The 20,464-nt window shown below is 43.3% G+C and overlaps 2 protein-coding genes across 4 annotated transcripts; both read right to left on the bottom strand.

The window, feature by feature from the left end:
- Positions 1-1,669, bottom strand: cdpf1 (cysteine rich DPF motif domain containing 1). Its single transcript, XM_034577664.1, has 3 exons — positions 1,502-1,669; positions 1,210-1,321; positions 1-540 (listed from the first exon to the last, which is right to left on the bottom strand). Exons 1-3 carry the CDS (start codon positions 1,612-1,614, stop codon positions 412-414), a joined length of 354 nt encoding a protein of 117 aa, XP_034433555.1. The 5' UTR covers positions 1,615-1,669; the 3' UTR covers positions 1-411.
- Positions 1,670-1,869: 200 nt separating this feature from the next.
- Positions 1,870-14,192, bottom strand: LOC117756986 (peroxisome proliferator-activated receptor alpha-like). 3 transcript variants are annotated; one of them, XM_034577660.1, is made up of 9 exons: positions 14,028-14,192; positions 13,412-13,657; positions 10,572-10,803; positions 9,468-9,613; positions 5,289-5,427; positions 4,503-4,702; positions 4,137-4,403; positions 3,817-4,060; positions 1,870-3,735 (listed from the first exon to the last, which is right to left on the bottom strand). In XM_034577660.1, the coding sequence occupies exons 3-9, from the start codon at positions 10,753-10,755 to the stop codon at positions 3,491-3,493; spliced, it is 1,425 nt and encodes a 474-aa protein (XP_034433551.1). In that variant the 5' UTR covers positions 10,756-10,803; positions 13,412-13,657; positions 14,028-14,192; the 3' UTR covers positions 1,870-3,490. The 3 variants fall into 3 exon arrangements, with proteins under 3 accessions (XP_034433551.1, XP_034433552.1, XP_034433549.1); XM_034577661.1 differs by having other exon boundaries at positions 13,412-13,654; XM_034577658.1 differs by lacking the exon at positions 13,412-13,657.
- Between the last annotated feature and the right edge of the window lie 6,272 nt (positions 14,193-20,464).

The following is a 20,464-nucleotide window of genomic DNA, read 5'->3' as shown; positions in this document are numbered from 1 at the left end:
CCGCAAGAGAAAATTGGGAGAAAGTTCAGATTTTAAACTGTCAGCCATTTTTAATTGGGAGGTTTGATTGTGAGCCTGCAAACACAATCCAACAGAGGTCTGGCAGCACTCCTCACACCTGCAGTTTACTTCTATAAAACTCTGCAATAAACAAATAAAACCTATAATGCAGCAGGTTAACATCCTGGCCGCAAGGATGGATTTGTACTTTTGTGATGGATGTGTGTTTCCAATCAGAGTGGTCATAACTGAGAGTGACGTGGATTCAGTACAGGATGTTTTGTTGTTCAGCTTTGTGTAATTATAGTTTCATCCAGTATGGATTTAATCAAAAAGTGCATTAAAAAACTATTCATGACAAAAGCTATTCGTCCAAGACACCTGAGCAGATTACGGATGTCTCGTCGGACGTCATGACACGGCAGCCTTGGAGCTCTGCTTCTTCTTGGCCAACTCGGACTGGATCTGGTGAGGGAACTGGTCCAGGTGTTTGTTCACACACTGCATGCAGAACCTCTTGGTGTAGAAGAGACTGCAGTCCTGTCAAAGAGGAGAGAGCAAAGGTCACCATCAGTGGCCCAGTTTCACACAAGCACCCAATACAACACACTTATTCCAGGAGAGACGGCAATTTATTTCATTACGATGTATCTTTCAGGGCAGAGGAATCAATTACAAGGTCTGTACAGATTGTACTGGTTTTCAACTGTGATCAACAAGGTCAATCAGGTCAAGCAGGGAACTACTAATTAGCTTCATATTTAATATATATGCTGATAATGTTTTGTTATTACATAAAATAATCATAATAATAATAAAACCCTTCATTTCTATTGCGCCTTTCAAAACCAGAGTCACAAGATACTACACAAAATAAAGTCTAAGTGCAAAGATAAGAAATCACAGAAAAGCCAGATCATACTAAGCAATGCAATAAAACCAAACAGATAAAAGAACAACATTGAAACAATAAAATTAAAGCAGAATAACTACACAAATTAACACTATTAACATGCTAGTCCATATAGATGAGTTTTAAAACCCTTTTTAAACACACACACACACACACGCACACACAGTCATATCATTTGTCCCTGAAGCATCATGCCCACATCAGTGCCTCCACGTATGAATCATGTGAGAAGTTAAGGTGTAAGATCACATGTTGAGTCTGAGGCAGAAACTCGAGCTTTCAGGACCGAACCTTACCGATCCAGCACAGACACAGAGGCTGCACAGGCTGCAGGTGGAGCCCAGCACCAGGAACTTCTCCCTGTCCGGACTGAAGGGATCCCTTGTCACAAAGCACTCCTCCAGCAACCTGGTGGGGAGCAGACAGGCAGGAGTAAAACACACTGTGACCTCTAGTAGATTCTCGTGGTGCACGGGGACGAGACAGAAGTTAGTTATAGATGCGAGGAACAGATCGCTGGACAGTCACGTAGCAGCTAACAGCATTAGCTTTAGCATGGCTGGCTCCGGAGCTGAGTTAGTGACTTACACTATGGCTCTAGTGTTTGGTGGTTTCTGTCCGTAGTAACTATAAGAGCTGCTTAAACCACACAACTGGCAGGTGAAGGTTTTTTCACTGGTTTCACTGGAACTTTGCTCCATCGTTCACAGGAAAGTTTACTTCCTGGTTTTCATGTCGAGTACAGGCACAATGTTGCATGAAGCTTTACCGCCACCTAGAGGCGTGGGGGAGTAGAGGCACACATACTGTATAATATACGTATGAATTAAATATGAATTACAATTATTAAATTTAAATTATCATTATTGCTACTATCATTATCATCTATACATTTAATGTCATTATTATCATCATTTTGTTTATTAAATTATGAAAAATGTGACCAGATCAGTTTATTTATATATTTATTCCACAATGTATTTCACGATGCACCAAACTAATGTTTGTTGACATGCTTATGTATAAAATTATTTGGAAATGAAGCAAACATTTCCATAGAAAAAATAACAAGAAGATATGCAAATACTCAAATTTAGGAATTAAATAATAAAAATAAGTTTAAGGACATATGGGGGAATTTAAATAGAACAAAGCTGCTGTCATCAACATTATCAGTTCCACTTGCACTTTCCCTTCTATAACTAATAATAATAATATATATTTTTTTAAAGTATATTAACTAATTTATTGAACAACCAGGGTCGTAAATCACATAAAAAGATAATGTTTACTTTGTCAGGCAAGTAAATAAACCAGTGTAATATTAAAAGTCATTCAAATATAGTCATTTATTCTGGGCTACCACGTGACATAGTTCCTTTTATTAAAACAGCAAATACATTTTCTCATTGAACCCTCGACTGTACATGATTAAAAAATATTAACAGTTTCATTATGACAAGAAACAAAGTTTAATGTTTCAGTGTGGCATCAGGAGGTGACGTTTCAGTTCAGAAAACAAGGCAACTGGCTCTTTTATTGAGGTCTGTAGATACATACATCCCTTTGACTGCGGTCAACACATTCCTGCCATATTTACAAAATAAAACCCAAACCAGCTCAACAGATTATTGTGTTTATGGTCAAAACATGAAATACAGGCCAAAACAGTTTTTTCAAAACAGTGACTTAAAGGCAGAGAATATTTTGCACATGGAAACAGTGATCCGAAAAATGGGTTTAAAGTGAGTTATCATGTTGTGCTGGTGTTAGCAGCAGGATTAAATAAATAGATCAACCATAAAAACACAATACATTTCAAATGATAGTTGATTTTCATAGTATGTGAGAAACTATTTTCATAGTATGTGAGAACATTTCTTGGTCCAACATTAAATAGTTTGAGAAAAGATCCAAACCATGTTTTTCAAGGACTCTTTTGTGTTCCAGATAGTTAAGGGAAATTTGGCTGATAAGGCACTAGATGATAATAAAAGAACACGATGGACACATTCAAATGGCCTTTGAATTAACAAATCACCCTGATAATCCAAAATACTACGATTTACAGTTTTAGCTGCTTCTGCACTACTAACACTGGCTGTAAAACATCCATCTTAATGTTTAAAGGCACATTTAGTATTTAGCATCAGTGCATGCATGACTGTGGCTCTTTACTACATGTGCACATTTCTACATCCTCCCCATTTAGCATTTGCTCTGTACTCCTGTCTTTTAGGTAAAAGTGAGCACAGCAAAGGGTTTCTTTTAGCTCAAATCAACATATCTCACCACATCTATGGTTTCTGAGTTCAGAGAGTACGTTCCCCACTGTGTCCCCTTTCACAGCAGCGCTCAGGTCCCCTTCAGGAGCCGCCGTTCCCCCTGAAAAGAACTTCACTCTAGTTTTGTTCCTCAGAGTCACACGGTCACAGCAGTGCACGTCCATGGAAGCTGCACAATGAGTTACTTACAGTACATTGATATGCATGATAGTATTGGTTAATGTTCACTGTATCTACACCAAGTTAATCAACATTTTAATACACGTCCCGGTTTCCTGACTGTGTGCACACTTCAGTACATGTCCCGGTATATCTCCTGCAGGAGCGGGTGCAGTGCAGCGTCCTCAGTCGTCTTGATTTCCTGCACCAGCTGAGCGTGCTCGGTGACCAGCTCCCGCAGGTCGGCCAGTTTCTGCAGAAGTCTGGGGAAGAGGAAGGTGTTGTCAGGGTGGTTGGCCAGCAGGTGGAGCTGCAGCGCCTGGACAATGCTTTCCTGCAGCTGCTCCACCAGAGGTACATCCACCAGGCCTGGACGGTCTAAAAGAGACAAAGTTGGTGAAGAAGGAGGATTTAAGTCACTTCTTTTAAAGGCTATCGTCTGTCATCGGCGTCCTTTACCTCCGCAGCAGATGATGGCGGCCACGAAAAGGGCCAGGTCGCTGTCGTCCAGCTCCAGAGAGTTGAAGCGCGTGGCGAACTGGAACTTGGGCTCCATCATGTCGCTAAAAGGACGACGGAGGCTTTTGAGGAACTCACGTGTGATGAAACCGCCGCCACGTGCCACCAGGAGGCCATCTTTGTTCATGCAGGAGGCCAGGAGGGTGAAGAGTGCCTCGTAAACGCCGTACTTCAATAGGGTCACCTAAATACAAGAGGAAGAAAGGAGGAGATCAAGATACACAGTAAGATAGGTGACAAGTACAGTTCCTGAAACACACCTGATCGTTCAGATCCAGGCTCTGGAAACCCGGCACGGCCTTCGCGAACTCTGTCAGCTCCGTCACCGTCTCCACCGACGTGCTCTGGCAGCAGTAAAAGAGCCTCGCTTCGGCCTCCCTCTGCTCGAGCTCCCCGCACTCTGCGTCCAGAGCCACATCCCGAGACTGAAGGCCGCACTCGGGCTCGGCTTGGTCACCGTTTACCATGTGGGCAGCTAACGTCCTCTCGGCCAGCTGGAACGTCTCCATGTCGTGGATGATGAACGGCTGCGGGCAGAGACAGAGGAGACGATGATGAGAGCTGACATGGAGACGCAGAATTAAAAAAATATCCTCAAACTTTTGTTCTTGTTTTGTTTTTTTTACCGGTTTGCTGGTTTTTCCGGTGAGTATGAGCTTCGCCTTCGCCTTGCTCATGTTGAAGTTCTTCATGTAGGCGTCATGAATCTGCCTGACCAGAATCTTGTGGTCTGCCAGCATGGGGCTTTCCGCTTCCTTCTCCACCATATTGCTTTCCGCCTTGAGTTTCAGCTTCTCCGCCTGTGGCATCCGACCAAACCGAATGGCTGGCAGGTAGAAACATTTCCCCATTAGCAACAGATAGGAGTTTTCTTATAGTACACACACACGAATCAGACGTGTTCTCCGGCTGCAGAAAACATGCAGACACAGCCCCCACCCCCACACACACACACACACACACAACAGATGTGGTGTGTTCTCGTTCCTCTCCTCTGACGGCAACATGTCGTCTCCCTCTCAGGTTACTGACACTGCTCTCTGTCTGCAGCGGGAGGCCATCGAGACGAACCCACTGACCCTCTGGCGGGCGGTGCAGATGACAGCCCAGATGTGGAGCTTTGTACGGGCCTGTGTTTCCTCAATGTCAAGCTGGGTCCGGCGGGACATTGTTCTATAAAAACCCAGTCAATGTAAAGCACGTTGAACCGGAGCCAATTCACAGAAGGACGTGTCGTGCTGTGATTGTAAAGAACTCGGTGTGAGCAGAGTTTTATACAACCGCGCTCACAGTGCTTACTTGCAAATTCTTTCTTTGCTGTTGAAGTGGTTCAACAGACTTTTTTTTTACTCCCTCACAAATTAATTTCAAGTTAAATCGTTCAGTGAATGCGTGGATCGTTCCAGTCTTACCGTTGTGGGACATTCCCACAGAGAGGCACTTGTGGAACCGGCAGTACTGGCACTTGTTGCGGTTCTTCTTCAGGATTTTGCAGTTCCGTTCACACTTGTCGTACTCCAGCTTCAACCTGATGGTCCTCCTGAAGAAACCCTGGCAGAGACAGAACAACACATACTTAAAGCTCTCGACCTGAGCTGCAATATTTTTTTATGTTAAAAGCCGATGACTGAGGACAGACGTGCATAAAGAACCTCATATGAAAACCAATTAACCTTCATGATGTTTTTATACTGAATACTGCATCCAGGGAATAAAAGGACTCATCCTCGCCACACGGTGAAGCTTCGTGATTTGATTTTACTAATAAATTAAATGCATGAAAAACCTACATGCCACTCAGTGGAACCTCTTAAATCTGTTTGCAAGTTACCTTCACTGAGGAGGTTATGTTTTCACCCCTGTCTGTCGTTTTTTGTTGGTTGTTTATTTATTTTTTTCTTTCTTTAACAATTTTTCAAATTTTTTGTTGATTTCCGAGAGGATAAATCACAGATCTCGATCAAAAAATCATTGTGCAAATGCAAATAAAATCCAGATCTAGTGAATTTGAATGTGGTTTCATAACATGAGAGTTGAGCCTTCGTATGCTCTCTTCCTGTGACCTTCCAGCGCATTATTACTATTGTGGTGTGAATTTCTGTTGAATAAAGAGCAAAGTCAACGCTGGTCTGTCTGAGATTGGATTCGGTAGCTGGACTCACAGCATGTCACGTATACGAGATGTGAAAATGAGCAAAGTGAGGAAGCAACGTTTCCCAAAGTGAAGAAGTGAAAAACACCGAGTGACGCTTTGAGCACAAAAACAGTGTTTTGGTGGTGTGAGCTGTTCAGGTCATCCGGTCTAATCCTGTCCTTGGACGTGCAGTGAGGTGCTGGTGCTACCACAAGTGTGTCAGGCAGAGATTTTAAAGAAAGCTGAGTCACAGGAAAAGACCATTTACCATTTCAGATAAGAAAGAGAGGAACCACATAAAACTTACAACTTCTAATACAGTTCTTTGATGTGCACTCACACACACCTTTGTGCACCACTGATATTTCAGTCGGGACATTCCTCAACCCTCACTGGGACAAAGGGTCGTGTGGATTTCCTGGCAGGAGCCACATAGTCACATGATACATCAGTCATCCGCTTACATTTGTCTTTTTGCCGGTTACGACACATTGTCAGTAAGAGGTATTATTTGTGACACATCACTTTTTGTGTTTTTAATCTAAAGAAATTCCAGCTTTCTGGTAAGATCTGGGTCTAATCTTAATTATAGTGTTCGTGCATAATGTTTAGAGCCGTCTGACAAAAACACATTATAAAACATCACAGCTGAACATGGAGTGAAAAACAGATGTAAGTGCATGTATTTGCATGTCTGTGTGAGGATGTGCAGACACAGCCAGAGGCCAGAGAGGTGAGTAACACGACTGAAGACGGGAGCAGAGAGATGCACTGTGTGACGGTGGCTTGAGGACAAACATGTTTTTGTGAAGAGAAGAGCACGACCACACGTCTCTGCTTCCAGAAATGAAGCCAGAATATCCCAGATATGAACGCTGACGTCTCGCTCATTTGGAGCCAGAGTCTGCACAGCGGTGTTCGGGGATGGAGACATGTTATCGATGTCCCGTCCATACACGCGCTCAACCAATAATGAGTCAGTCTCAGCTGTCAAATCATGACGTTTCACTCTGTTTTTAGAGCATGGAATAACAGAAACCAGCGGTGAGAAATGTCCCATCCACTAATATGGACGAGGCGGGATATATGACTGTAGCCAGCCTCAAGGTGGTGACTGAGACACATGAGCTATGTCCCAGTTCAGCAGAAGACTCCTTCAGAGGACGCGGTCCACAAGGCCAATGAAGGAAGCGGTCTTCATGGGCCGGGTAGATTGTGAAGGCTGAACCGAAGTGAGACGGTCTGGTCTACAGAGGATTTCCTTAACTGGTGTCACCACCTCATCCCGCCCTTGTTACAGTCCTGATTACCTAATATTGACTTCGCGGGTATAGAAGGATGCATTCGTCTGCAGCTCCACTGTGATGCAAGCGGTCGTTGAGCGCAGCCTCCGAAGGACGCAGACCCTCAATTTAGACACAGGTTTTGCCTTCACTCTTGGGGAGCCGTCATGTCGTCCATCTTTGTTTTCAGTCGAAGTAACTGAGCAGGTTCATTCACCTTTGTGCCTTCACGACCACAGAACGTTTCCTGACTGCGTCGAGTTCCCTGCTGCTCCGTCATCTCCACCACAGACTTGCGCTCTCACGCCACATTCCAGCTCCACCGCGCGCTCCTCTCTTTAAAGCAAGGTGTTAGGAGTGATACCCAGAGCCTGTCCAGCCTGGAAACCGTGAATTGTGACTCGCCACATATCACGAGCCAGATTTTTCCATGATGGTGCAACATCCCCCCCCCCTCGTCAGAGAACTTAGCAACAGAGAGCTGTCAAAACATGTCTCTCGCATGCACGGCGTCCAACAGCTCATCGTCCCCGTCATGTTCCTGATTTAGAATGGAATCGGTGTGGCACAATGACAGGTCGTGTGCCAAGTCATGCAGCCGAGGATGAGCTTGATTTGTGGGGACTCTGATGAATGCAGGGAGCCGCTCGGTGTTTGCAGAGCTCAGGAACACACAGATGCACATTGTAAAGCTGGGAGGTCACTCCGTTAGACTTGGACTGTGGAATGAACATTGTGAAACGTTCGCCCCCTGCCTGCGTCCATCTCTCTTGTCTCCTTGAGATTCCAGTGAAACCGAAGGCACAGCGCCAGTGGAGGTTATTACACAAAGAGGAGAAGAGCAGGAGGAACTGAAACGTCTCTGTCCAGCTTCAGACACGGGTTTGTGTGGTTCAAATTTTAACTGCAGGCAAGGTCAGAAGTTTAGACAGCAAAGTAAATATAGCAAACAGACTCAGGGTGAAGACTCAGGTTAGCAGCAACAGCCTGATGTCACATGACCACACAAACAATGCAGTGTTGATCCCTAATAGTTTTAACACGCGCGCTCACGCACGCACGCACACACACACACACACCACACACACACACACCCACACACACACACACACACACACACACACACACACACACACACACACACACACACACACACACACACACACACACACACACACACACACACTTACCATAGTTACTACTTGTGTAACCCTAACCTAATCTAAACCTAATCTAAATCTAGCATAAACCTGAGCCTAACCCTAATCCATGGAGGCCTGGGTCGTTTGTCATTTTAAACCTTGTTTTCTTTTAAGGAGGGATTTTAATTAACTGACTATGGTTTCAATAAGGTTTTAATAATTCCCCCCCTACCCATGCCCTCGTAGTACTCATTTAAAGTGCTCGTTGGTGTCAGTGTTACAGTCTTATAGTGGCCATCTTATTTTTAGAACTCCTTAATTAAAATTTCTGGAACCTCATATATTTCACCACGAAACAATTCTTCTAGAGTTTAATTCATTTAGGCCTGAAGGTGAAAACCTTTCAGAAACATTTGCAAAACATGTCTTTTAGTATTAAATCAAAAAATGAGTCTTTGAGAAGGTAATTTAATATACACTGCTCTCTCTCTCTGTGTGTGTGTGTGTGTGTGTGTGTGTGTGTGTGTGTGTGTGTGTGTGTGTGTGTGTGTGTGTGTGTGTGTGTGTGTGTGTGTGTGTGTGTGTGTGTGTGTGTGTGTGTGTGTTAAATCACTCAGTCGGGCTCTGTGCCAACCAGGGCAGAGGTGACAAGTCAACCAATGCCTTCATGTCCCCTAACTCACATGACCTGGCAGCGTGTCTCAGAATCTTTCCACTGGCCTCTGGGTCAGGCGGCCCTGCTCTGTATGTTTGTCAGTGAGCAGACGTGCATGTAGGCATGTATGTGCATGTGGGCACATGGCTGTGTTGGCTCGTTTAATGTTTTTCAACCCTGACACCGCTGCACAGTAAGATGTAGGAGGGGCAGAACTAACGTTTGTCTAGTGATCACGAGTTTGAATTTGTGGTAACATTTATATCTTAATGTGACGTCTATAGCGTTTCTCACTTTGATATGTAGAGTATATCATTACATGCATACAATACATATTCCAGCTGGCTCTGTGTCTGCTTTAGCCCCACATCTCTCACCTTGCAGCCCTCGCATGCGTGCACCCCGTAGTGGAAGCCTGAAGCTTTGTCCGAGCACACCCGGCACTCCAGGTTCAGGCTGTCCTCTGTGCCCGGTGCAGCTCCGCAAACCCCCGACAACGGACTGGAGGCCGGGGTCAGGGTGTCTACAGAAGAGAACGCAGCAGAAAAGAAACAACACAGTGATTCTACTCATTATTCACGGTGCAATTTACAGAGCAACCCTGACACAGCTGACAAGAACCTAGTTGGCGTCTGACCAGTTTAAAAGGCACATATTCAGTGTGCCAAGGGGGGAAATTCCAGTTTTCAGGATCCTGGGGTGTTGCAACATGGTAGGCACTTTAGTCCACAGCAATGACAATTTTGTAAGCCCCATTAAATTCTATGATTGGTCATATACAGGAAACTGCAACAAGGCCATGGTCGGAAACCTCCTAACAAGGTCCCAGGCCACTAACGTCATGCCAAAAGCTTCGTAATTTTAGAGGTTTGGTTGAAAAGTGGAATTTGTAAATGTGTGTGTGTGCTGTGCCAGGGATGGTGGGGGAGGTTTTGCACTTAAACTTATACTACTACTACTTTGATATCGTGTTTCTTGGGGAGGGGGTTCAGTTTGTTTCAATGTAGGGCCCCAGGTGCGTTTTGCAAGGGGCCCTCTAAGTCCTCTGAAATACTCCTGAGAGGATCATTGTCAGTCTCATGTCTGTACGATAAATATGAAGGTACAAGCAGCAGCTAGTAAACTTTGCTTAGCTAAGGACTACTCAAAAACAAATAAACATTTCATATATGTGGAAATAAAACATATCTTGTTGTAGAGACACAGAGAGAAATGAATCCAATTGCGTCCAACCTCCTGTTATCAGTGAATATAAATATATATCACTCTGGAGCCAAAAGATCAGAAGGCCAATGTTGTAACGATCAACATTACCTGAAACTGAACTCTGTTCAGTACAGTTTGAAAAGCAGCTTCAGACCTTCTGCTTGTTCCTTTGCAATATAATCAGTGAGTGTACACTGAGGGCACATAATATTTAGCATAAATTTGGACATACAGTATCTGTTCTTGTACCTTGTGACAATTCCTTCTTGACTCACCCAGTGCAGTGGAGCTCTCGGACCCTGAGCCGGTGCTCTGGTATTCTGGGATGTCAAATCCCAGTGCGCTGTCTCCCATCGACTGGGAGATGTCACAGAGGTCCTCCATCAGGTCTCCACACAGAGGACTGCCCAGGAGGGAATCCCCCAGCGGGGATGGGGGGCTGTAGAGGTCCCCTGCCATGGTGGAGGCCGCGTCAAACCTGGGAGGAAAAACCCCTCACTCACCCGACTGGAATGAGAGGAGAGAAAAATTAGACTTAAGATCTTGAGAACAACCATGATTATTTTTCATTCAGCAGTTTTCATAGTAAATATCCCATAATATGTGATTGTTGACAGTGAGTGACTGCATCTCTCCGTTTTGGCCTTTCATGCATGTTAAACCTGCATTTTTCACATCTGAAAACCGCTTTTTGAAGATGATCGCAAGGACAGTTCATCTGAAATGTCAAACTGTAATTCTTTTAAGATATTTTCCGGTGCCCTTTTGCCTCTGTTGACAGGACAGTGCAAGCATGAAAATGAGGAGAGAGAATGGGGGCCCTGCAAGCCTCAAGCCTGTGGGGGTGCCCACTAGCTGACCTCGCAGCATGAGCGCCCCCCACATATAGGATACAGAGGAAAGACACCTGGACCTGGCTAAGAGGCAAAAAGCTGCAACTTACCACCTCTTAGTATATTATTGCTATATTTAATACCATATTTCTACAGATGCATGTATGGGGAGAACTCAGAGCTTCTTTATTCTTTAAAACAAACTACAAATCACACTGATTACCACTCCAAATGTTCTGCCTGTTACGAAACTGGGACACAACCTTGACTGTTTCATGAACAAGTCACTAAGTGCATCCCAGTGGGGTCACCACTATCTTTTTGGACTCTGTAGCTCAGATGTTCATCCCCAAAGAACCATGCACCTAGTTCACAAATAAATCAGGCAGTCGGTTTGTCATGTTTCAGATAAAACATCTGTCTGCAGATGTGAGGACGGTATAGAGGTCTTAGGATACTGATGCCTGATGTAAGGCTGATAGACTCCCAATGTGAAGGTGTTAGGGTTAAGTTTGGTCTTAACGTATATGTGGGGGGGGGGGGGATTTGCAGGAGCTGCCAGCTGCTCCCAGCAGGGTGAAAGACGTCTGTTTGAGCCATCGCACAACATCACAGCGCCGTGTCCAGCGCTCATGTTCTGAAACGCTCTGTACAACTTCCAGTAATTCACTGTGACAGATGTTCCTTCCTGTCGTTCCATAGACTGATTTACTTTAGTAAATGTACTCAGGCTGTGACGCTTCTATGCAGAGGTAACGACGCGTTCACGAAACAAAAAGAAACTTTTTCGAAAAGAGGCAGATTCTCTCTGTCCAATCCGCCTAAAACACTGTTCTTTTGCTTTCATATTTCTGCAGTCTCATTTTATCTGTGTAATAAGAAAGCAATTCAAACGTTTGAGCAGGAGTCAGAAGCATATCTCCGATCTAACACACAGAGCTCGTGGGAGCTCAGGGTAAAATCTCCATTTACACAGCTGCACACATCTGTAGGGAAGAAGCTAACGTTAGATTGTGCAACTTTAACTTACTTGGACCCCTTCAGGCCCGACGTGGACTTTTTGAGCATAATGGCCGAGCACTATGATTAACTTCAGTGTTGTCTGTATCAGCCTGGGGGGAAAACATGAACTCTGTCAACCCCTGAGGCCGTGATAGCCGGGATGTGATTGATCAGCTTGTTTATCTAGTCTTTGTGTTACAGAATTTCCAGAGGACAAGTCCTGACGGCACGCCAGAGTTGTGTAAAGGGGAATTATGTGAGCGTGTGTAAATGCATGTGCGCCTGCAGCTGTAGGAAACGTACAGGACGGAAACATGTCTTCTTTACTGAAGGTGTTTTAAGGCGAAATCCCAGAGGGAGATTGAGCGACTGCTGCTGCTATCACACGAACATCTGCCCCGTGACGAACCGATGCCCCGGGAGCCTGCACAGATTTCCACATCAAAGAGCAGATTGAGTAAATCTCTGGCTCCCTGCACACACACAGTAACCAGCATTTCATCTACAGGATAGTTCGAGAAGGCAGCACCGTAAACCCCCATATGGCATCATTTATCTACATGTACGGAATTTTCCACTGTGGCTGAAGTGTGTCCAAAATATGTACGATCCAGATCCAGCTTCCACCGTATAGATGTGGAATGTGTTGTGTCCTGAAGTGCTCCCGGGCCCTGACACGTTCATTCGGTTTTTTTGACAGAAAATTGAATTTGCAACCGTTTGGCTGTTCTTTTACGTCATTTCTCAAGAAGATTATTGAAAGTATATGATGGCTTCAGGGTCTAAAAAGTGACAGGTCACTGCTTTTTGTCATTTTAAGTTATAGTAGACTGATCACAAACCACGAAACTGATATTATGATACAGATTTTTACAGCTTTAGATAAAAAAGCAAGAGATTCATCGATGAAATAAAATTTAAAGTTAACCAATAATCAGCCAAGACTGGATAAAGCCTGAGTCTCTCTCATGCATATAATTTAGCCTTGTTGGGTCTTTGCTGATGTGTTTAAACTGGGCTCTTCCTCTTCCATACAAGACCCCCCAGGCCCAGCCCATGTTTCCATCTCACCTCAAAGGACATTGTGTTTGAAGTCCCAGAGGAACTGTAATCCCAGACAGAGGGCTCTATCTTTAGGAGAAGAGGAAACACTGGAGAGACGTCAGCTGCTCGCAAAGTATGTTAACAGATGACAGCGAGGAGGACGCCGCCAGGATGCAAAACATTGTAGAGCTTAACATTGCAAAACATTGTAGAGCTTAGTCAAATCAGATAGATACCTGAGCAGGTGTCTTCATTAAAGATTCCAAGACTTCAAGTAGGCAGAGTCAGTGGTTAAGAATAGAGGATTGATCTGTCGCCCATTTGTCCTCTGCTGAGTCAGGATCAGCTGCTGTGACCCTTTCAAGAACTTTTCATCTCCCGGAAACAAGATCATCCACGAGAGGAACTAACCCAGCGTCCACAGTGAGATCAAAACAAGTGGTCTGACATTAGGTCCTCTTCTTCTTCTGCTGCTGCTGCTGCTGCACATGCACAGAGATGGAAACATGCCTCAGACTGAGAGTGGAAGAGAGAAATGTTGCTTAGGTCACAATGACGCCTTTCTCGACACTGTGTGGGTGTGTGAGGTTTTTAAAAAACCACAAGTCAGGAAGCTTAAAGTGAAGGGGCTCTCTGGGAAACAGCCAGATAAGCAACTGGCTGCAGAGACCAGCACATGTGACAGTGTGTGCTGTGTAAAGCGAGAGCTCGCTTCTATCATGCATGCGAGTGGCGATTCCATTTAAAGTTACTACATTCCTTAAAACAACACGCGACCATGTGGACATGCTCCTAAACGTTAGAATCACAGTTACGTAACTGCAGAGTTTAGTGACAAAAGTTACGAGTTACCTCAGAGACAAGAATCCGAAGCATGTCCAGAAGCCAAGAGGCGATGGATGTGTGTGTGTAGGTCCTGAGACACACACAGACACACACACACAGACACACACACACAGTCCTGATCGTCTGCGCTACAACCTTGATCCGTCGCCTCCCTCCTCCACCGTTTACCCTCAGCAGGAAATAACGTAGCGACCGCGTGCGTCATGACGTACACACCTCCTGACACACCTATGCTTCTGACCAATGAGAGCGCCGGGATTTGAACGCAGCTCGCCTCACTCAGGACACGTGACGGGTTGGTCAGTGGATTCGTGACGTGATCTCACAGCTGTTTAAAAATAATTCAGCAGATTTTCTTTCCTCAACTATTCTCACTGTCAACTCCCTCACATATTATGGGATATTAACCTCGAAAATGCTGAATGAAACAATCATTTTTTTCTATCAATAAAATGCCGAACAATGGGCTTAATCAGGGGCGTTCCAAAGGATTTGGGGGGCCCTGGGCAACCAAACAGACCCCGCACCCCACCCTTCAATGATTCTTTTAGTATAAAAATTACAAACAAAGTGCATACATATAAATAATAGCAAAGTAGTTGAGTTATACACACACATTTGGAAATTCTAGTTTTATTGAAATTAGTCTTTTTGTGACCGATGTGTATTCTTAGCTCTGCTTAAGTAATGTAGCTGTGATTTGGAAATATTTTAAGTCCTACTTTACTTGTTTCTTTACACTTCATATCATTATTTGATAGCTGCTAACTTTACAGATTACAAATTACATTTAAATAACATGTGATGATCTTATAAAATATGATACGACACAACAGTAAACTATATAAGATGGTTTAAACAGGCTCTACCTCCACCAGTTACAATAGTAAAATACTATAATAATCTAACAATATATAATAATATTGCAGTCACAGGACATATTTTCTCTGAATTAACGTAGTTCATTAGGCCACTTTGATAGGACTTTTTATTCTTTATACACCAACAGACACAAAAGTACCAACTTAAATAATGCATAAAACTGGAACAATTTGATCTTAACAACAATAAACGTATAAAAATAAAAAAGCCACTGACTCCACTTGCTGTCTGGTCTTCCAGTGCCTTGGGGCTGTTACTCAAAAAGCTCTGTTCCCCTCAGTCTGAGCCTGGAGCAGATATGGGGCCCCTGTCAGAGGACCTCAGGGTCAAAAGGGCAAAAAAACCAACTAAGATATACTGAGGAGTCAGAGCTTGTAAAACTGGGGTGATAAGTTCAAATCTGTTTACTCTGGTTAAGATCCTGGCCACAGAGTTCTGTGCTGATCAGTCTACAGTTTTACCATTTAGGCTTTTAAAAAGGTTTTCATAGAAACCAAGGTGTGATGAGATAAAAGCCACTTAAAGCTAAAGCTAAACATGGATTTATTCATCAATAATTCTTAGTTGATTAAAAAACATGTTTATACAAGTTTTGTAATTTACCGATCAAAGGTTCAGTTACTGTCAAACAAGATGCCAATATTTCTGGCAGCTGAATGTATTCAAATAGGCACCCAGCAGATGGCATCGTTTAAGTGTTTTAGTAACAATAATCTGGTTGAGTTCAAAGAAGAAGAGATGTTCAGTTTATAACATCAAACGACGCTCCAGTGGAGACCTCTGGACACTGTGATTGGTGGGTGTCTACAAATATTGTTAACTAAAAGAAGCATGTTAAAAGAGATTGGTCCCAAAATTGATCCTTGAGGTGCCCCATACTCTACTGCAGAAGACAAATGGTTATAAATGGTGAGAGACCTTTCTTCCAGACAGATAACATTTAGAGGTTCAGTCGGTTATTGATAATCTAGATCTAGAATCAAAAACCTGATTATGCTAATATCTTCTACAAGCCCAAGATGTGAGAAGTAGCTTTTTCTTGCAACTTTCACCAGAATGTTGTGATGAAGAAGAAGCTCTTTCATAGCAACATAATGGACTTGGAGATTGCTCTTCATCCACCATGCCTCTCGCTTTTACAGCGTTACAGAGTGCTTGCAGGATTGCAATTTGCATTATGAGCCGTGGCCTCATAGTTCCTGTGGGTTGCATCACAAATCCAATGAGAAATTCGCTGAGTAAACAGCAGCAAACAACTGACTGGACTGCTTTTATCCCACCGGGCCGACCATGTGGATAAAACACCCTCATCCAAATGACCTATAGGAGGAAGTGATAACCTTGGGCAAGAGGGATGTGAGCGGTTGCAGTAATACCATTCCCTGTTTACAGTGCATGCATTGGTCAAACACAGAGATCCCCAGTCTCCGACATTTCACTGTGTCGAGCTATGATTAAAGGGATACACCATTTTTTGGTGGCACTGATAAACTTGTTGATGACATTTAATGCTCTGCATAACATAAACTACAGTAAACACCATCCTAGTAGGCCACAACACTGACATACAACTTCTCATGGGCTTTCTCCATATATTTATCTGAAGCCACAGTCAGAACACTTACATGACTTTGTGCACAGCAAGCAACTCACTGGTGTAGCATGTGGATTTCAACAGGGTAGTGTCCTGAATCAAACGCGGCTGTTGTGCAGAAATGATGACCTGCAACATGTGACCGCAATTCTCACCCACCAAAATATCAAACTGCTGCTTTAGTCGCTTCAGTAATTTTTTTTTACTGTGCCGCGTTTCACTCAACACGGAGATGAAGCCGCCATTGGCACAGACGATGTGTCCTCCTTGCTCGGCTGCCATTTTCACGAGTTTGAGAAGGCACTGGTCATCCCTCCCCTTCTGCTGCATAGCCAAGATGGCGTCCAGCATTTCACACTCAATGTTTTGATGGTTCGTAGTTTCACTATTCGGGTACTTAAAGTTGTATGTACTAGTATTTCTAGTGTGAATACACTTCTGCACTCAGAATAGCAAGTGTGTATGGAAGTCATAAGGTGATTTTTTTCTCTCGACCCTGATGCAGCAGTACCCTCGGGGTTCTTAGTAAAGACTTTTCATTCATTTATTTCAATATCCCCCCCCCCCCCCCGAGATGGTTTCACCTGTGGTGTTGTCCTGCACTCTCATGGAGCACATTTTCAAACATGTGAATACTGATGCAGTAAACTTCGACCCTGGTGCTGTGTCCATTATTATGTTCAGCGTTTGAGCCGTTAGACTAGATTTCGGTTCTTAAAGTGACAGCTTCCGTCACCAGCCACGGTTGAAAATGAAATATTTCCTAGATTTTTGTTCATTCTACATATAAAAGATATCAAATTGTGAAACTCTGTGAACGTATCCCTCACCGAAAGCAAAATGATTTTTCCAACTACTGCAAACTGTATTTCAACGTTCTTTTAGTCTGCAATGTACTAATGTATCCCTCCTCTCTGCAGAGGGTAACCAGGACAGACCTTCTCTGTGCAGTCTGCTGTAAAATAGATCTTAGCAACAGTCCCAAGTAAAACACCCATCAACTCAACATGTATTATCTGGCGCCATCTGCTGCGTATGGACACACTACAATCTATCAGTGTGTCTCTAGTCTAAGACGAGGGACTTTCTGGGGTATAACTTCGACAGTAGAGCAAGATGTAGTACTTCTCAAAGTGCTCAGTTTATTTGTATGCAGACAAGTGGGAGGATGATAATTAAGGATTTCTTTGCTCCTGATCTCATGTTTCATCTCTGAGAGAAACACACTCACTCATGTTTCCTCAATTACGACACGGCTCTCTGTTCTGTGCAGCTCTGTTAAGAAGCAGCTACCACCTTTGGTGAAGTTCACGATCAAACAGTGTCTCCCCTCTGAAGTGTGGTTGGAAAATTACACCAAATAAAACTATAAAACAGCACGGCTCCTTTATTTTGTTGTTTACTTTGTTTTCTACAGTGTTCTGGAAAAATCACAAATAATTGTCTCTTTGAAAGCACAAAGACACATGATGCACACACATGAATACACGATTACATGTTCCTGAGCCACAGAGGCTTTTAAGATTATTATTTCAACATATAGTGAGCTCCTTCAGAAGGGATTACAGAATAAGGCAACATTTCAAAGAAAATACTTGAGCATGAAACTACTGTTTACGTCTGTACTTCTGAACACGGAAAAGATCAGACTCCAGTCATTGGTTGTTTTTTTATTTCTTATCCAGTCTTTATTGATAAAAAAATGACAAAGTTAAAACATTTAGAATATTAAAATATTCTAAACATTTACAATTTTATTATTTTGTACCAGTTACAAATCTGTAGTACACATCTTGATTCGGCACCACTCACCCATTCAATGAAAGCTTTGGGTTCTTTGTTGAGCTTTGTAAACAAGAGTCATGAGATGTTTTCTCCACAGCAGAAAGGCAACGTGGACGTGTGTGCGCTCGTGATGTATTGCTGCCCTCCAGGGAAGGCAGTAGATTGTATAGTTAGCTCCTGATGGGGTAAAATCACAACCCTGAAACCACACAACCTACTACCTCACCCTGTACGAACACCGTAAGTCATCTAGGTGAGTAAGGAAGGTCGGGAAGTGGAGGGGCTGTACAGAAGTCACTTGATATACCAATAAAACCAAGTTTTTAATGATAACATTCGGGCTTAAAAGGCGACACAAAAAAACGTATTTAAATATTATCTAATGAAGGCATGTTGTTCAGGCATTTGCAATTTTAATAAGGAAAAAGGAAGCAATAGTAAATGTAGACTTTCGTAACAGAAAAAACCCAAAAGATCTTAAAAAAATAAAAAGGCATACATTTTATAGATAGATACCAATAAACATCAGGTCAGTGAAGTGGAAAACTTACTCACCATCAATGGAAGTAAAATCTTTTTCTAATTTCTTTTGTTTTCTGAATATTTTAAGATTATTCTCTCTAATTTATCAGCTTCTTCTCGACATTATCTTCTTAATAAAGGAAATCAATAGAGGATTTATTGGTTGTTGATCAATACACTTTATGAAAGGATATCCCTGTTATTGTCCAAAGTGTACTGGGGACAAACAAACATTTGCAGCGAGGTCGTATCTTCTTGGTGACAGCGACGAACACGATGCCAATACAGCCGCTCCAGGAAAGACAGTAAGTTGTATAGTCATCTGACAGCTTGGGAATGACCCTAAAACTATACAACCTACTACCTCACCCCAAAGGACAGTTTATCTTCTGCAGCCGTGTCACACTGTCGATGGCCGACCTGTGAGGAACAGAAGCTAAACGCCACAAACGGCCTTCAGGAAACACAGGAAAGAAAACGACAGATCAAGTGCAAAGCTTTTCTCTATAAATGGCTTATTATATATGATGTGGGTACAATTACAATACACTGACACCTTCTGTTTCCTGACACATGTATTCGACAATCAAGGCCATGAGATCCAGATTCTTTGATAGAATATCATTACAGCATTATACATACTTTAAGTAGATATTTGATTCATAAAGCAACTGAATACAATTAAAACAGATTTAAGAATTAATATATACGTATATTTAAAAAGCATAGACACCTAATTCCATTTTTAGTATTAATATTAATTGTTTATTGGAAATCCTGTTTGATGTGACAGCAGATCACAGTGAACTATGCGTCTATCTGTGCATCTACATACTGAGATATCATCCCTTCATGCCTTAATAGGTGCAAATCAGTGAGTGCAGTAAAAATACTTCCTGTCTCCCTCCTGCTCGTCACCTCGTCTCACCTCCGGTCTGACAGTTTGCCTCCTCTCGAGTTTCGTAGTCCTGATGGAGACAAATGAGAGGGGAGTGAGCTGGTGTCAAAGGGTCAGACTTTCACCTCTTGTTTTACACATGAGCATCACGTAACAACAGCGCTCTGCTGTGCATGTGAACCTACAACGTGTAGCAAGGTGTTTGCATGCACGTGAACACAGAGGGTGTCTTCTGTCTGCATTATTCATGAGGATCCTGTTGGCAAATCTGTGTTGTTCCCTGGTAGCTTAGGTGACACCCATTAGGTAAATAAACTCACCAAGAGTTGACTGAAAGAAAAGAGAGACTATTAAATTTAAATCAATCAGATAAATCTGTAGCCTCTTTGGGTACGACTCAGGAAATCTTGTTGAAATGAGCAAAAATTCATACGTGTGTGTGTGTTTGGTTGAAAGGGCAAGAGACAGGTGGAGGTTGTTCGGGGGAGTTTCCTGAGTGAGACAGGAGAGGCTGGTGCTCTGCTGCGGTTTCCCCCGGAGCCGGAGGGAGCGACGTGAGGGGGTCCGAGTTGGGGTCCAACTTATAAAAGTGAGTCACCATCTTAACTACTCACACGCACGCACCAGCCAGTTTGTGGCTGTTTTTTATTGCAGGTCGGTTATCCCATAAATGCCACACAAAACTCGACACAAGCTACTTAATGTCCGGGCCCGTGAGGTGCACGGCAGACCTGACTGCATCTGGCTGCTTCCCTCGTGCTG

This window comes from Hippoglossus hippoglossus, chromosome 23 (assembly GCF_009819705.1).
Source record: "Hippoglossus hippoglossus isolate fHipHip1 chromosome 23, fHipHip1.pri, whole genome shotgun sequence".
NCBI classification, from domain to species: Eukaryota; Metazoa; Chordata; class Actinopteri; order Pleuronectiformes; family Pleuronectidae; genus Hippoglossus; species Hippoglossus hippoglossus.
The sequence above is the reverse complement of the archived record's forward strand: the minus strand, read 5'-3'. Positions and strand labels throughout refer to the sequence as shown.

Bases quoted from the DNA above. Each gene is read 5' to 3' on its own strand.
- cdpf1 (XM_034577664.1), bottom strand. From the start codon at position 1,614: ATGGAGCAAAGTTCCAGTGAAACCAGTGAAAAAACCTTCACCTGCCAG. The intron at 1,322-1,501 runs GTAAGTCACTAA...GCTCCCCACCAG, and splicing joins CCAAACACTAGAGCCATAGT to GTTGCTGGAGGAGTGCTTTG. The intron at 541-1,209 runs GTAAGGTTCGGT...CCTCTTTGACAG, and splicing joins TCTGTGTCTGTGCTGGATCG to GACTGCAGTCTCTTCTACAC.
- LOC117756986 (XM_034577660.1), bottom strand. From the start codon at position 10,755: ATGGCAGGGGACCTCTACAGCCCCCCATCCCCGCTGGGGGATTCCCTC. The intron at 4,404-4,502 runs GTAAAAAAAACA...CTCTGCCCGCAG, and splicing joins CCGGAAAAACCAGCAAACCG to CCGTTCATCATCCACGACAT. The intron at 4,061-4,136 runs GTGTGTTTCAGG...TCTTGTATTTAG, and splicing joins GCCTGGATCTGAACGATCAG to GTGACCCTATTGAAGTACGG.